The 16,303-nt window shown below is 34.2% G+C and overlaps 2 protein-coding genes across 7 annotated transcripts; both read left to right on the top strand.

Annotated features, from left to right (window-relative positions):
- Nucleotides 1-240: 240 nt before the first annotated feature.
- LOC100803696 (uncharacterized) lies at nt 241-7,684 on the top strand. Of its 4 annotated transcripts, none has more exons than XM_006595520.4 (13): nt 241-696; nt 1,904-2,282; nt 2,493-2,591; nt 2,974-3,047; nt 3,498-3,574; nt 3,669-3,740; nt 5,428-5,496; nt 5,716-5,762; nt 5,837-5,966; nt 6,081-6,149; nt 6,239-6,342; nt 6,898-6,973; nt 7,072-7,527. In XM_006595520.4, exons 2-13 carry the CDS (start codon nt 1,966-1,968, stop codon nt 7,240-7,242), a joined length of 1,305 nt encoding a protein of 434 aa, XP_006595583.1. In that variant the 5' UTR covers nt 241-696; nt 1,904-1,965; the 3' UTR covers nt 7,243-7,527. The 4 variants fall into 4 exon arrangements, with proteins under 4 accessions (XP_006595583.1, XP_006595582.1, NP_001242329.2 ...); XM_006595519.4 differs by having other exon boundaries at nt 241-742; NM_001255400.2 differs by having other exon boundaries at nt 487-633; nt 7,072-7,684.
- A 2,353-nt stretch (nt 7,685-10,037) lies between these two features.
- LOC100819174 (myosin-binding protein 2) lies at nt 10,038-15,080 on the top strand. 3 transcript variants are annotated; one of them, XM_041008871.1, is made up of 6 exons: nt 10,038-11,612; nt 11,808-12,002; nt 12,202-12,405; nt 12,628-12,753; nt 12,992-14,425; nt 14,530-15,080. In XM_041008871.1, exons 1-5 carry the CDS (start codon nt 10,310-10,312, stop codon nt 14,383-14,385), a joined length of 3,222 nt encoding a protein of 1,073 aa, XP_040864805.1. In that variant the 5' UTR covers nt 10,038-10,309; the 3' UTR covers nt 14,386-14,425; nt 14,530-15,080. The 3 variants fall into 3 exon arrangements, with proteins under 3 accessions (XP_040864805.1, XP_006596505.1, XP_014622731.1); XM_006596442.4 differs by having other exon boundaries at nt 10,039-11,612; nt 12,986-14,425; XM_014767245.3 differs by having other exon boundaries at nt 10,039-11,612; nt 12,986-14,432.
- The last annotated feature ends 1,223 nt before the right edge of the window (nt 15,081-16,303 follow it).

Raw genomic sequence — 16,303 nt, 5'->3', positions numbered from 1 at the left:
GTCAAAGATACATATGGTTCAGACCAAGAAATATAAAAAGACGCTTTATTTTCATGACAAATATCCAACATAAAAAAGTCCTTCATATATGCTGTGAGTATCGGGCTTGCGTGTTTTTTTAAAGGATATGGGCAATATGGGGGAAAAGCAGATTAGATTTACTCTAAGCCTCTTGACCAAAAAAAGATAAAATCTTACTCTAGTCTTGGGCATAAAAACAAAAACGCAGGGGTACAGAACGTTTTGCTGCTTTACCTCCATTTCCTTTATTTTCTTTCTTTCCAAATCCAAATTCCAAACACACCACTAGTCCATCCGTTACGGATAGAGTTGTTGTGTCTCTGTCCAAAGAAACAGGGCAATTATGAAGCATGTCTGAACCCGGAATGACGTGGAGCTTCATTTCACATTTTCACTCCTCACGCACAACTCACAACGCACAATACTCCATTCCTTATGGTCTCTATTGCGCCATTCTGATTTTTTGTTTGTTGGCACTCAAAGGGCCACACCCTCATCTTGTGGTTCTCCTTCCTCCACTCCCTTCAGTCTCTATCACTGTGATACATATATGATTCACCTTCACTCACTATAATTCTTCGTTCCTGTTCCCCCTTTGTCTTTCTTCCACAAGTAAGTTACTATCTTCTCACCCACCCACCCACACACACTCTCTCCAGCGTTTCTCTCAATTGGGTATTGTCATTTACTGTGTTTAATTGGGATGTGTTGCTGTTGCACAGTGAGTTATTTTTCCATGTTTTTGAAGTTTTAACGACATCGTACTATGTTGTTCACGATGCTGTCGGATATTTCCCCTTTTTTGTTGATCTATCTGATTTTTCAATATTGAATGCTGATGTTCCTCTTGCAATGATGGGAATTGTTGGGCATGTCAATATTGGATGAATTTAATTGACAAATCTGGAATTCGTGTTTATGAAAATTGGTAATGTAATCTGCATCTGAAGTTTTGAAGTTTAAACTTGAAGTCTCTATAATCCCAGTAGTATCGATGTCGTTCAATTATCAATATTTACTTCCGGATATTGAAGAAGGATGAACACATTTTGATCTGGTTCATGGTTTAAGTAATCAATTGACTTCAATTGACCATCAACAGTTTTATATAAATAAATAAATAAATAAATTATGGCACTCACTAACTGTTTAGGACCTTGTATTTCAAACATTTGAGTTATGTTCCTAACTTTAAAACATTTAATTAGCTGAAATCAAAATAATGGAAAATTTGATCAGAACCAAGGTACTGACATCATGTTGCTTTGAAATAAGATGATTGATTTATGGGGAATTGACAGATAATTAAGTTGTGTCTTTTTATTAAAAGATGTTCTTTATGAGAAACGTTTGATTGAGGTTGAGAATAGGGTGCAGAGTGTTGCATAAATGCTGAAATTATCAGATATCTGAAATAATCCATCCCAGAAGTGGATTTGCAGAGATTTTCATAAGGATAACCTAACAAAGCTTGCTTACTCTTGACTACTCTTTTTGGAACTTGAATGTTCAAAGTTCATAGCATTATGATTGCTATAAGTAATCCTCTACAAAATGACATAGACTTCACCAATAATTTGACCTGTCTGACTTACTTTTATTAAAATATGTATTGAGCTGCTTATTCATACCTGTCTTGATTTTCATCAAATAATGGTGATGGTGATGATGGTCTAGTCATTATTAACATTGAAGGACTTCTGCTGCTAATTTTGCCTTTTTTGTCAATCAATCCTCAAATTGTATTTTTCAGAACACAAACCATATCTTGCAATATGCCTGTTGAAGAATGGAAATTGTGGTCAGAAAAGTACCCATTGTAATATCCACTACCTCTATGTAAATTCAATGAATTCATTCTCTCTTTGTTGTTTCGTTACAGAATTGAGATATTGCAAGTGAAATGAAGGCCAGGCACATCTCATTCTTCTCTTGATATTTCTGATGGCACTCGCTGCAAACAAAGTTTCTAGCAGTCCTATTGTGACTAAAAGAACAGCTCTTTGCAGATCACATGAAAAACACTATTTTTCCTCGTCAACAAGGATCAATAGAATACAGTTGTCAAGACATAGACTGGAACATGGACATCTGAACTATAGATGTCTCCACACACAGAGATCAACCTTATTCAATGACTGGTTTTGGTTCTTTAACGGAAAACCTGTTGGTTTGATCTCCAAGAAATCTTCTATCTCATGTAAATCAACAGGAGCAAATAATACTGAAGAGAAAGAAAGTATTACAACTTATGATGATAGGTAAGAGAATTAAATATAGACGGCAGTCCATCTGTTACAATTTTTTCTGCTGTTTCCTAATTCTGAACCTGTACCCCTTAATTAATGTCTTTTAGTTGCCAATTTATTGTATGTTAAACTTTCTTATCCTTTTGACAATGACTTATGATTTTGTCACCATAAAATCTGAGGATTCAAACTTACATATTAGAGATTGTATCATATGTACAGGGCACATACCAAAGATGAGAAAAATGATCACACTCTTGTTGTTCATGGCTTGGCTGATGCTTGTAGATTCGTTTGTAATGATGCAAAGTTTCTCTCACGGTACTGCCAGTAACCTGGTTTTGGTCTTATACAAACAATATATTTTTGTTTAAAACATGCTTCCACTACTGTTCTTCAGTCCACTTTTATGAGCTGCGAAGAATCCTTTAGTTGGAGAACTGTTTGATTATCACTATGCATTCAATTACTCAATAAGCCTTGTTTTAAATGGTATTGATATTTTAGTAATCTTGAGTCCTGACATGAGGAATTGTAACATTGAATATTTCTAGCTGACCTAAATATTGATTCTCATGTCATTGTCAGTTCATTTCATGTAATTGTATATTTTACACCATTAAATATCTCTCATTCAAGAAATAACGGTAAAATAAAATCTCATCTTGATGCAAAGAATAACTGTTAAATCTTGTTTCCTCAGTGGCATAATGAGGTTGGATGCTCGTGCACGTCAAGATGTTGCTTTTCTTGGGACTGAATTTCTCAAACTTGATGGTTAGCCCACTTTTCTTTAAATGATGTATTATTGTACTTCAACTTTTTATCTCACTTATTTCATCCAATGAAACAATTGTTTTTGTTAGAAATAATAACTTTCCAAATATCTAGAATACAAGTCATTGCATTTCATATCCTAGGGATATCCTCCCATTACTCCCTGCCCTTCCTCTCTGCCCAACTAAAGAAAGGGAGAGACTAAGAAGTCAAATGATATAGGCAGTGTATCAAACCAGCATCTGTAGTTCAAGAGACTATATAGTTCTGTCATAGTGTATTGGTGATTACTTATTGTAATTATCCTTTCTCTACATATGTATTGAACTTCTCTTCCTATGACTTCCTTTTCCTATTGGGGAAGGTTCAAGAGATGCACCTTTGTAGATGATTTATTCATATGTACCGGTTATAGGGTAAACTTACATTTACTTTTATTTTGCTGCATAGCTCGGGCAAGAGAGGATACTGAGAAAATTGACCGTGATGTCAAGGAAAAAGCTAGCCGACTTAGTCATATTGCTACTGTATGTATCACCTAGATCTTTAAATTTGGTGGTTGAAGATGAAGAGTACACACTGGTGGTAAAATAATTTTTTTTAATAATATATGCTTGGCAGATATTGAAGGATAAAGCTCAGTCCAGATTAAAAAATGCTGCTGATGAGCATTGGAGTGATGGGGCCTTAGAGGTACATCTGTTTATTTAATCGCTTAGTTTTCTCCTACAAGTGCTATTTGTGATTAGTTTGATAAAATCAATATTGAGAAAATTGGCATCATGTTATATTTTTCTTATATATTTTGCTCATATCCCTACCACTATTGATTTTGCTTGTACTAGACAAGATAGGATTAAGAATAAATGCATTAGAGAGAAAGTTAGGATAGCACCTATTGTAGAAAAAAATGGTAGAAGAATGTTTAGAGAAGACCACTAAAAGCACTAATCATAAGAGCAGATTAGATGGAGGGTAGCCCAATTGCTAGAAGTAGAGGGAGATCAACAAAAATTGTTAGTGAAACCATCAAGAAGGATTTGGAGGTCTAGACATGATTTTCAATAGAACATTATGGCATTGTTTGATCTATGTAGTGTAGCCTACTCCACCTAGGCACCTAGTGGGAAAAGACTTGGTCATTGTTGCAAAATATCTTAAAAATAGACATGTGCTTTCTCTTCCATCGAACAATAGTATCTCTATTTAACAAAGAACTAAACTCATTTGTGGGCATAAATGAAAAATGTAAGACATGGTGTTTGGCTATATGATTAGCAAGGATTGGCATGGACACACCTTGGGAGTGGCATGATGATAAGAACCTTAGGAGAACCACACCACAAAAGCTACCCATTAGTTGGAGAGCTCAAACCTTATAAACCCCACATTAAAATCTCAAATCCCTTACTTTGCAATTGGATCCTAACACATGATCTCTTAAACATATTTTCTGGGACATCTATTAAATACTCGTGTCACGCATTTAAGAAAATTGACAAGGCAAAACTTGAAGTTCAATCTTCCCAAACAATTATTTATTAAATTAAATTATAAGTTAATAAAATATGTTGATATTTCACGCAATTTGTTGAGAAATAAAATTCATCTAAAGCAATTATAGTAACTCAAGCAACTATAAACCTGTTTCCGTGCTCTCAAATTTCTTATAATTAAAAACATTTTGTACCTCATATAGGCGTAAAAAATTTAACACAATGTACTTTTCAGAAAAGAGGAATAGCAAATCATTTGATCTATAACTTTTTCACATTTTTTGTTTTAACTTATATATGCACCTTCAACACATACTCTTGTTAATGCTTCCCGTATTGACCAAAATATTTTTTGTGAGGAGATTTTTAGGTCAAATTGTGTTAAAATTGGATAGAAATTTTTTATAGGATTAATTTTAAAACATTGATTGTAATTGAGATGTGTGCCCAGATTAATCTCAATCATAGATTTTACATTGGATCCGTGTGCCAATGTGGGAGGAATTCTGGTTTTAAAACAAACAGGCATTTATATGGTGTATGTATCTCAAGTTTTATATCATTGCCTTCTGATCCCAATTCTATGTAAAAGGTATATCATATGGTTCAGTTTAACCCTTCAAACCGTGGACCAAATAAAATAATGCTTTTTTTTCTTTTTTAACTGAACCTAACAAAACTGCTTAGTAAAGATACACAGTTTGGTTTGCTTCTCAATTTAGTTTTAGATTTTTAAAATTGTTTCTGTTCTTATAGATCTTTATATGGATCGCTGGATCCCTTTGCAAGTTTATATCATGAAAACACAAGAGTGTTTGATTTCATAAAATGCATATGAATAGCCAGAAAATACAACTCCTTTTGACATAACTTTGAACTGTCAGGCTGATTTACGTCTTGCTGACTTACGTGCTAAGCAACGTGCGATGGAAGATCCCCTTATGGCCTTGGAGGTGATATTTTAAACTCTGCAAGTGTTTTCTATTGAACTTTTTTAGTGTTTTTATTTTTTCAAATTAACTGTGTGATCAGTGATCCCTACTACCAGGCATTATTCTGCATACACTATAATAATTAATAAATATGCTACACAACTTATTTCAAAATCCCATGCTCATTTTTTTTTAAGTTCCAAAGGAATAAATTTACTTTCTATTATGTAAATTTTGCAGCTTATCAAAAACATCCACAACAGGATGGTGAGCAAGATGTATAACTTGTAAGTGAAGTAACTTCAAATGTCTGCTTGTATATAATAAGCTCTAAAGTGTTTCATATGATGTTGGCATGCAGTCCACTTCGCAGAGATAAAGGATCCCTTTCAGAAAATAATGTAAGAGGTCGAATAATGCTTGAAAAGAATGGAAAAACCACAAATTCCTTTCCTGGGGATGTGACCACAGAAAGGATTGCTGCTCTTCAGGTCTTTTTCTTTTCCATTTTGTTCTAGTTGTTTATATATAATCCAGTCCCCCTAAATCAATGGAACTAGGAAACATATCAATCAATCATATTGTAAAGATTTTAAGATGTACAGGAAGCATACTGGAGTATGGCATCAGCACTTTCTGAGGCAGATGGAATCGATTACACTGATCCTGAAGAGGTTTGATTCTTCATTCAGTTTTATTTCTGTCTGAACTCTTATCTCAATCATTATTTAAGTAATTACATACTCTTTTCTGCTGGGGGCAGCTTGAGTTGTTGGTCAGAACTCTTATAGATCTGGATGCAATGGATGGTAAACAAAGTGTTTCTTTGTTGGCAGAGTGTTCTAGTTCCCCTGATGTCAGCACTAGGTAAGCTTCCTGTGATGTTACAATCTTTCAAGGAATTGGTTGCATTCTCTAATGTGCAAAGTTAAAAGTGAAAATCCATGTTTTTCTTTGAATCAAATTCTTTGCTCTTAAAATTTCTGGCAATATATAACTAGTAGGAAGGTTATTTTATGCAATTATGATCTAAGCATGGTTGGCTTCATGATTAACATATTTTGATTGTTGTGTCACAGTTACAAAATTCTCAAATACTGAATTAGAATTTCCCTGGCATTAAGTTATAATTAATAATGTAATGGTTAAAAAAAAGATTTTCCCTGGCATTAAGTTATAATTAATAATGTAATGGTTAAAAAAAAGATTAATTAATGATGCAAAGTGTCTCATGAATACTCTTAAAGAAATATATGGTAGTAACATGGAAATAGATCTTTTGCAAAAATAAAACTATCAAATAAAGAACATGCATGAATTCAACCTTAATCGATACCTTATCATGCTTTTCCTCCGTTGTTTGTTTTTGTTTTCTGTGGGCTTTTTTTTAATATGTGCATGTGTGTCATGTGCATTTTCTAGACGGGCTTTAGCGAATGCATTGGCAGCAGCACCATCCATGTGGACTCTTGGAAATGCAGGGATGGGGGCATTACAGGTTGATGATTATAATTTTATGCAAGAAGTGCTATTGACCAGCAATATAGCTTCATTTTATCCCTTTAGCAAAGTTGATTCCTTTGGTTTTTGTTGCAGAGACTGGCAGAAGATAGCAACCCAGCCATTGCTGCCGCAGCATCCAAAGCTATTTATGAACTGAAAAAACAATGGGAAATAGAGGAAGGCGATAGCTGGAGGTTCATGATGGATGAAAACACCATGGAAGAAAAAGGAAGCATAGAATCTGATAATGAAGATACCAAATGAGAAATATTTTAAACATTGCACTGTACAGCATAGTTGCCTCCCAAGTATACTAACTAGTATAGGATTAACCCACGCAATCCCTAGAAAGAAACTACTGCTAGTGTAAGATGCCAATATGCTGTTTATGTGCATCATAAAATGCAGTTCTTTGCTCATATTCATAGATCTTAGATGCACATTTGTGATTATACTCGTTTGTACGAAAGAACTCATATTGCTTCTGCTACAGCACTTTGGGCCGTTTATTGTCCTAATATATATGATGGAGGCACCTAAAATGCTGCATAGTTTGGTTTGTTGGTAGTACTATAGTACCAAGGTTGTTTGAGCATTGCATACGTGCAAGCAATAGAGCAATTTCATCCCTTGATGTTAGATTATTTGAATATTATTAGACAAAAGGATTTCATTGTTGAAATAAACGTCTACTACAAAGAAATGGGATTATTTTTTTTCCTTTTATTATGTGACTGATTTTATTAAGTATTGACTTAGATGTTTTATACCATCTTCGTCATCATAGGGAACCAAAACTAGAAAAGATTGAACCTATTTGCCAAGAAAATTGTTGATCATAAACAACCATTACACTGAGCTGACTGCTAGTGTTGTACTGTTGCTCATAAATCATAACCTACCATTTTGGCTTATAAGGTAACTATGTTATCAGGTTTTGCATTGAAAGTGGTCATATATTCGCCACAAAAAAAAGGCTTAGATAGAATCTCTTGAACAAAAATCTGCAGTCTAAAAAGAATAGCTTCTAAAAAGATTGTGGACAATACCAATAGGTTACTCTTTACTATTGATTGAAAGATCGCATGAACAGTATGACCCAAAAATTACACATTTTCTGATAATTTATCTGATTATAATTTCTTTTTATACTTAAGAGTAACTAAATACATTTCATCTATGAACGAGGTGCTTTGGGTGCATGTGGGGCAGTTATTGTTCGTTTATGTCACGATTTAAACAAAATCCTAATCATGGTTCCCGGGTAGTAAACGTGGCCTAAAGATGTCTTCACCATCCTCTAATTTGATTAAGGTATCAGTTGGTAAGATATGATTTGATTATTTCATTAACAATCTCTTTGCATCTTAAATCCTGGAATGAACTTTTCAAAAGCTAAAGAAAGTCCGGACCTAAAGAGCAAAAGCTGTAGGCCAGACCGTGATCCCACATTACATTATTTCTAATCTTTATTCATACAAAAGACCTTAAATCACTATCACAGCCCCCCCAATTTGATTCAATCTCTTCCCTCCTTTCAACTCACTTTTTCTTTTCAATTTAGCCTTTTCATGATGCCAACCACTGTTGACACCCTTGTTCCATCATTTCTGCCCTTCACTTTAAAATTTTCAATAGAAGAATCCCAAGTCACCCACGATTCCTTATGATATGTTTTCTTTTTCTACATAATAGATGTATATATAAAAACTCTTATTAGAGAGAGTATTATGTATATAATCCTGAAATTGGACGCCTAGCTGTATAAATTACAATTTGAATGTTAGGGAACGAGTACTATAACAGGCAATAATAATTCCAATAAAAACTTAAATGAATTTGTAGAGCCTAAACTGAAACCTCATTAAACCAATGAAAGAAATATGAACAGGATGAGGCATTAAAGAGAAAAACAGTGCATATTTTTGTTTAGAAAATTACATTGAATAATGAATGGTAGAAGTTTATGCCGTTGCTAAGAGCGTATGTTATATTAGTACTAATGCAGGTGGGCAAAGTAACACATTGCATATGTGCATGACCTACTATGGATGTTGGTGGGGACCATCTTGCGCGTGGAGGGGCCCAACCCAAGCCAAATTCATGGAATGACAAGGACTGTCTTCCGTTTGTTTAGTATTTTCTCAATTTTCATTTTCAGTTTACATTTCTTTTTAGCTTTTTTCTGTAATTTGGTCGTGTCTTGAAGCAGTGCGTGGACGACCAAAAACATTACATATAGTGACTCTCATCTGTGAAGTGAAAGTTCTCACTGTGTATTTATAAGTTGTTCCACTGTCTTTGTTGGATATTTAAAATGATTTTTCGTTGGTTGATTATCTAAAAATCTTTAAACTGAGAATGACAATGTATGAAATTAAACTCATTGTTAATAAATTTAATTAAAATCTACTGACAATACAAAAGTTTTTAAACTCTCATCTAATCATAATTGTTACACAAGACAAGATTGTAGACATTTTGTGAAAAATTACTTTCAAAATCATATTTATGATAGTTTTAATTAATTCTTGTGTTTGCACGAAAATTAAACTCTATTGTTATGATATTGGTCATGAATGTTATTGATAGTATTTTCTTTATCAAAGTATTGGTCATGAATGTTATTGATGGTATTTTCTTTATCAAAGTATTTTTTTAATGATGTATGTTATGTATTCAAATTAAGAGTTTAATGCCTATGTATTAATAATGTAAAGTTTTATTTTATTATTCACTCATATAATTTATCGTTTAAAATAATTATTTTAAAAATTAATAAATTTATCATAATAAAATGGGATGTATGTATAAAATTACTGTAGTGATAATATAATCTTTTTCTCCCAAACTAATATGCGTCACTATTGTAATCTAACATCCCGAATTCTCCAATTCCAAAGCGTGCATTAATTTTGGATGCATAAATGAGCATAATAGAATATGGTGCTGACAGATAAAAAAGACTATACATGGCAATAATATTAGCAGGTTATTATCATGTCGGGTTGCCCATGAAACAACCACGGATGATTAATAAAATATAATATTACGATCAAAGTCACTGCAGACATCCACTTTAACGGTGCATATTACTGATACTGTGATACACTCACTGAATCCACTAGCACGTTTCTCAGAGCTATCTGCTTTTCTTCCCAATTACTCATTCCTTCTCAAACCTTCATAAACATTTTCTTTTCTCTTCTGAACCTGTTTTCTATTCTATTCTGTACTCTTGTGTTGTTCTCCTTTCTTCTTTCCCAATAACTCTAACAGTGTCACACACACCACTCAAAGTCACGAGAAAAACATAGGTAAATAAACATCAATGGCTACCAACAACTTTGCTACCATGTTGCATAGAAACACCAACAAAATGGTTGTGATTCTAGTCTATGCAGTGCTTGAATGGCTCTTGATTGCACTCCTTCTCCTTAACTCTTTGTTCAGTTACCTCATCACAAAATTTGCCAAATGTGTTGGCCTCCAACCACCGTGTCTTTGGTGTTCAAGGGTTGATCACGTGCTGCAGAAAGAACACGGCACGCATTTGCACAAGGATCTCGTGTGTGAGGCTCATGCAGCTGAGATTTCCAAGCTTGGTTACTGCTCAAATCATCAGAGACTCGCAGAAACACACAGCATGTGTGAGGATTGTTTGGCCTCTCGGCCAAACCAGCACGAAAACTCGTTTGGAATGAGGCACAGAATCGCTTTCATCTCGTGGGTGAGTAGTCATGGCAAACATGAAAATGAAGATGACATAATGAGAAGGTGCTCTTGTTGCAATGAGAGCTTGAGCAGCCAGCTTTACCCTCCTTATTTGCTGTTGAAGCCTTCTTGGGGTAATGAGGACTACACAGGCAAAGGGTCCTTGATTGTGGAAGAGGCAATAGATGATGAAAAAGAAGGTGATAAGGACCTTGAGTTTGAGTTTGAGTTTGAGAGAAACAATGGAGAAGAAGATCGTGATGATGAAGGGGTAGCAGATGAGCATCAGATACTTTCTGATATTGAGAGTTTTATCCTCAGAGAGGTGGCGGAGGATCGTTCGAGTTCTGTTTCAAACTTGCATTCGGATGAAAAGGATGCAGAAAAAGATGAGAAGGAAGATGATCTTATCATCACTGAGCTGGATCCAAGTGGTGATCACAATTTTGTTAGTCAATTCACTTCCACTATGCAGGGTTCACTGTATGGAGATAGATCACTTGAAGTTATCAATATGCATTTTGAGAATTATATGGATTGTGATAACCATCGCTTGGTGCCCGTCAAGTTAATAGACTCTATTACCTCTTTGAATTTTGAATCATACAAATTGAAGGAGGATCTGAGGGAGATGGAGCAAAAGACTCAGACTCAGACCTTTGTTAATGAGTCACCAATTGAAGCACAATCAAGTATCTTAGAAAGGGAAGGATTACTCACAGTGGATGAGAAAGCAGAGAAAACAAGTGTGAGAGAACTTGAGAGCTTGGAAAATTGTATAACTTTGGAACTTGAAGGGTTGAAACAGAATTCAGTAGATGAGGTACATCCACACAGGATTACTGCTGGAGAAGCTCAGACTTCGCTGAATAGTGACAAAAGTATTGAAGCAGATACTGAAGAGCCAGATGATACACAAGGTACAAGAAAGTGCATGATTTGTAGAATTTCTGGTACTTTATCAATTCACACTAGTGTTGTTCACGTTTCCTATTTCTCTTTTTTTATTATTATTAAAAGTCAGTGCTTGAAAACAAAAAGCATAGTATGTTTCTGTTGAGTGATCTTATTGTGTATGCCGTGACTATTAAAAATCACAATTTTTCATCATGCAGTTGATCCGCCTCAATCACAAGAACCAGGCTGCTCTAGTGAATGCACAGAAGATGAATCTTCATCAAGTGATGATGATGAAGTCCAAAATGCCTTTGATAAATTCATTGCTCAGAATAATCTAAGTAAGCCTCAAAGTTTATCTAATGATGACAACAGTATGGAAGCAGCTATGCAAGAACCAGAAAATCCACAAGGTAGAAAGAAGTACAAGAATTTTAAGAATCAAACATGATCCCTTTGCAATTGAGTTGTTTCATGTCTCATAGTTGGCTAGTTCATTAATAATGATCAGTTGATCACATATTTAGGGGAAAAACATACTTTAGCATACTTCACTTGAGAGATTATTATTTAAATGTTTCTGACTTATGACTTCAACATTTTCTCACACAGCTAATCTGCCTCCATCTGAAGAACCAGCCTGCTCTTGTCAATGCATATCAGAAGATGAATCTTCTTCATCAAGTGATGATGATGCTGAAGTTCAAAATGCCTTTGATGAATTTATTTCTCAGAATCATCTAAGTCAGTCTCAAAGTTTATCCAATGATGATATAAGTATAGAATCAGATATGGAAGAACCAGAAAATAAACGAGGTACAAAGAAGTGCATGAACTTTGTTGTTTCATGCCTCCTAGTTGGCTAGTTCATTAATTATGATCACATAATTGTAGTGAAAAAAATGACTTAGTTGAGCTTACTTGAGAGGCTAGTTTCCTGCTTGGACGTGAAAAAAAAAATGACTTAGTTGGCTAGTTCATTAATTATGATCACATAGTTGTCCTAAACATTTATGATTTCAACATTTGTTCCCACAGATAATCATCCTCCATCTGAAGAACCCGCTTGCTTATCTAACATACCAGAAGATCAATCTTCCACAAGTGAAGATGATACTGAAGCTTCAAATGCCTTTGATGAATTCATTGCCCAGAATAATCTCTGTAAGCTTTACATCTAGTTCATTATTATTATTATTATGATGATGATGATTTCAGTTTTGCTATCTATTACCAATAAGACTTTCTATTTATTGATTCTTTAGTGGGAAATAGTAAGCAAAACCGTTGTCTTTTTAGCTTCTCTAATTGTGAAGGACTTAACTCTAAAAAAAATGAGAATATTTCCTTTTTCAATTCAATTTCTTTAAATTGTAATTGAACTACAACAATGCAGGTCCAGATAAAACGGGTGCAAATGACACCGAGTATGCTAAGATGATTGAGAAAACAATAGCAGTTGAGAAAATTGATGAAGAAACAAGCCATGAATCATCCAAGTGCTCAGAGTCATATGAAGTAGAAGAAGAGAAACTTCCTGAGACTCCTAGATCTGTAGATGGCCTGCATTACCTGCATAAAAGAGAATCAGTAGCAGATGACTCTGTGGATGGGAGTGTTGCAAGTGAGGTAGAATGTGGCGACCCGGTATTAACAATCAACCTGCTAAAAACGGCTTTAAAAACTGAAAGAAGGGCTCTAAGTGCTGTATATCAAGAACTAGAAGAAGAGAGAAGTGCATCAGCAGTAGCTGCCAACCAGACAATGGCAATGATTACAAGACTACAGGAAGAAAAGGCAGCAATGCAGATGGAAGCGTTGCAATACCAGAGGATGATGGAAGAACAATCAGAGTATGATCAGGAAGCTTTGCAGCTTTTGAATGAGTTGATGATGAAAAGGGAGAAAGAGAAGCAAGAACTTGAGGAGGAGTTGGAAGAGTATAGGCAGAAGGTAATGGAATATGAAGCAAAAGAGAAACTAAGGGTGCTGAGAAGAATGAAAGATGGAAGTGTGAGAAGTAGAGACTCCTCCTCTTCTTGCAGCAATATGAACTACACTGATGAGCTATCCATTGATCTTAACCGCGAGGCACAGGACGAAGATAATGTCTTATTCAACCATGAGGAGAGCAGCCACATTAATGCAACTGATGACACAGTTTCTAATATGGAGGAGATGGCACTAGACTGTGTAAAGCATGTGAGTGCTCTTGATGATACATTGGCAGAATTTGAGGAAGAGAGGGCTTCCATTCTAGAACAGCTCAAAGCATTAGAGGAAAAGATTACTACATTGGGAGATAATGAGGAATTCCTTGATGACATCAAATTGATTGAGCATTCATCGATGTATGGTGACAAAGACTTGAATGAGAACTGCAATTTTAGCAGTCTAGAGGAAAATGGATATTCTAATGGGTTTTCAGATGATAAACACTCTCTAATGGGTTCCTTGGCAAAGAAGCTACTGCCGTATTTAGATGCAGCTGAGAATGAGACTGAGGAAACATACACATTTCAGGGACAATTGGAATCTGAATCATCTGATATGCAAAACTCAGTTCCTATACTCGAAATGGATAGCATGAAGACATGCATTGAAGAGGAGGTTGATCGCGTTTACGAGAGGTTACAAGCTCTTGAAACAGATAAGGAGTTTCTACAACACTGCATGGGTTCCATACAGAATGGTGGAGAGAAAGGAGTGGATCTGCTTCAAGAAATCTTGCAACATCTTCGTGATCTTAAGGCTGTGGAACTTCGCCTGAAGACCTTGGGAAATGATCCACTATAGTCAAGTTAACATTCACCAACCAAAGACATGTAGGCATAAGGTATTAGGTATGCATTTATATGGGGGGGGGGGGGGGGGGGGGGAAAAAGTCCCTAGCACCAACGTTTCAAAATGCTGAAATATTTCACTCCTTGGCCAATGCAGATGTTGCTTCATGATGAATGTGCACGTTTAGGATTTGTGGGAAGTCATTTCTCACCCTGCATCATGTAGACCTAAGGTAACCAAATTTTGTTGCAAAAAATCAGAAAATTTTCTCCAACGGAGGGAGGGATTTCTGGTATCATTTGATGGCTTGTTAATTTGGTAAAAAAGAGTTGAAGTCTGTCCATATCTAAGTTGTCAGCTTGATGGGCTATCTACAAAAATTGTGTGAGCCCCAAAATTTTGCTGGACTATAGGAGACATCATTTGATCTCCTCAACTTGGTCTTATTTCTCAATACATCCTTTTATTTTTTATATTTCATTTCCTTATCCTATGTTAGGTTTGTTAGGTGGGAGAAGGAAAGTATTGAAGTTGTAGGTGTAGGTGAAGAATGGGGTGCTAAAAGTATGGGCTTGTAAACCTCACGGGAAAATCATGTGTCCATCATGATGTATAATCTGTATCTATTTGTTGATCATTGTTGCTTATGATTTTTTTTTTCTTCTGGTGTACATTTGTTGTCTGTGGTAAACCCATGTTTCATATTTTTTTACGGATATAACCTATACTAGAATAATTTGTCTTCAAATTTTCCCATCGATGTTTGGTGGAAAATGAGCTGATAAAAATATATTATACATTATTACGTTAAATTTACTTAGATCTCATAAAGTGATATGAATTTTGCTCCGTACTAAATCTTTCTTCCCATTAAATGAATATACGCTGTTATAAACTATTCAATACTTATATTTGATTTTTACAGATAAAAAAATTTCAATTACTAATTATTAAAGAATGTCGTATTGTTAATATTCTTCAATTTCATAAACATGTAAGGTAACGTGTATGTAAATATTTGTGTGTAAAGAGAAATAATTGTTTTTTTCATATAAAGAGACATAATTGTGCAAACAAGTTACAACACCCAAAATTTTAATTATTTTTACAGTTTCCATTACAAAAATGTTGGTATTCACAAGGATTTTTTTTTCTTTTTCATATTTTGTATTTTATTGCATTATTTTTATATTATTTTATTTTACACAATTGTTTTTTATATATGAGTTTAATTGTTATGCATTTAAAATTTTTTATATTGGATCACCAAGCATGTGGATCATAATCATATGTGGTGGGATGATTTTTGTTTAACTAGAGATTTTGGGTTAAATCATGGATATGCAGTTATATTAGGATTGTCTTCAAATTAACAGTGTAGAAAAACCAATTAAATCCTTTATATATGTAAAAAAAATAAAAAAAATAAAAAAAACTTAAACTTGTTCCTTATTTTTAGTCTGACAATTTTTACACAATTCATTTTACATATGTTCATATTTTTAACTCCTTTATGTGCCTCCAAGATTGGGTAATCCAAATTGAAAAGGTCACGGATTCAGCCAATCGTATGTTATTATTCCATAAAAGAAGTATAATTTGAAAATTTGTCAATCCTTCATATGCAACTCTTTCTATAGTGACATTTACAGAGAAAGTGTTAGCAAAGAAAATACGTTAAAAATATCGAATTTAAGTTATGAATCTTTAAAAAAAAGTAATGTTTATTGAAGACAAGTTATTTAAGTTAAAAATATCGGATTTACAAGAACTTCAATTTTTTTTAATTTAAGAATCTAACAAAAACTAATAAGGATACCAATGATCAAACAAAAATAACGAGTGCAGTTTCAAAATTGTTTACTTTCTTAATTTAAAATAAAATTATTTTAGTGATTAAATTATGACATGTTATCCCTCTTAAAAAAAA

This window comes from Glycine max, chromosome 14, assembly GCF_000004515.6.
Source record: "Glycine max cultivar Williams 82 chromosome 14, Glycine_max_v4.0, whole genome shotgun sequence".
In the NCBI taxonomy this organism is placed as follows: domain Eukaryota; kingdom Viridiplantae; phylum Streptophyta; class Magnoliopsida; order Fabales; family Fabaceae; genus Glycine; species Glycine max.
Note: the sequence above shows the minus strand (reverse complement) of the source record. Positions and strands in the feature narration are given on the sequence as shown.

What these genes read in the sequence shown, in the direction of transcription:
- LOC100803696 (NM_001255400.2), top strand. Translation starts at nt 1,966, where the DNA reads ATGGCACTCGCTGCAAACAAAGTTTCTAGCAGTCCTATTGTGACTAAA. An exon ending in ATCCCCTTATGGCCTTGGAG is followed by an intron (nt 5,497 to 5,715) that starts GTGATATTTTAA and finishes TAAATTTTGCAG; the next exon opens with CTTATCAAAAACATCCACAA. An exon ending in AAAGGATTGCTGCTCTTCAG is followed by an intron (nt 5,967 to 6,080) that starts GTCTTTTTCTTT and finishes TAAGATGTACAG; the next exon opens with GAAGCATACTGGAGTATGGC.
- LOC100819174 (XM_006596442.4), top strand. Translation starts at nt 10,310, where the DNA reads ATGGCTACCAACAACTTTGCTACCATGTTGCATAGAAACACCAACAAA. An exon ending in AGAGCCAGATGATACACAAG is followed by an intron (nt 11,613 to 11,807) that starts GTACAAGAAAGT and finishes TTCATCATGCAG; the next exon opens with TTGATCCGCCTCAATCACAA. An exon ending in CATTGCCCAGAATAATCTCT is followed by an intron (nt 12,754 to 12,985) that starts GTAAGCTTTACA and finishes ACAACAATGCAG; the next exon opens with GTCCAGATAAAACGGGTGCA.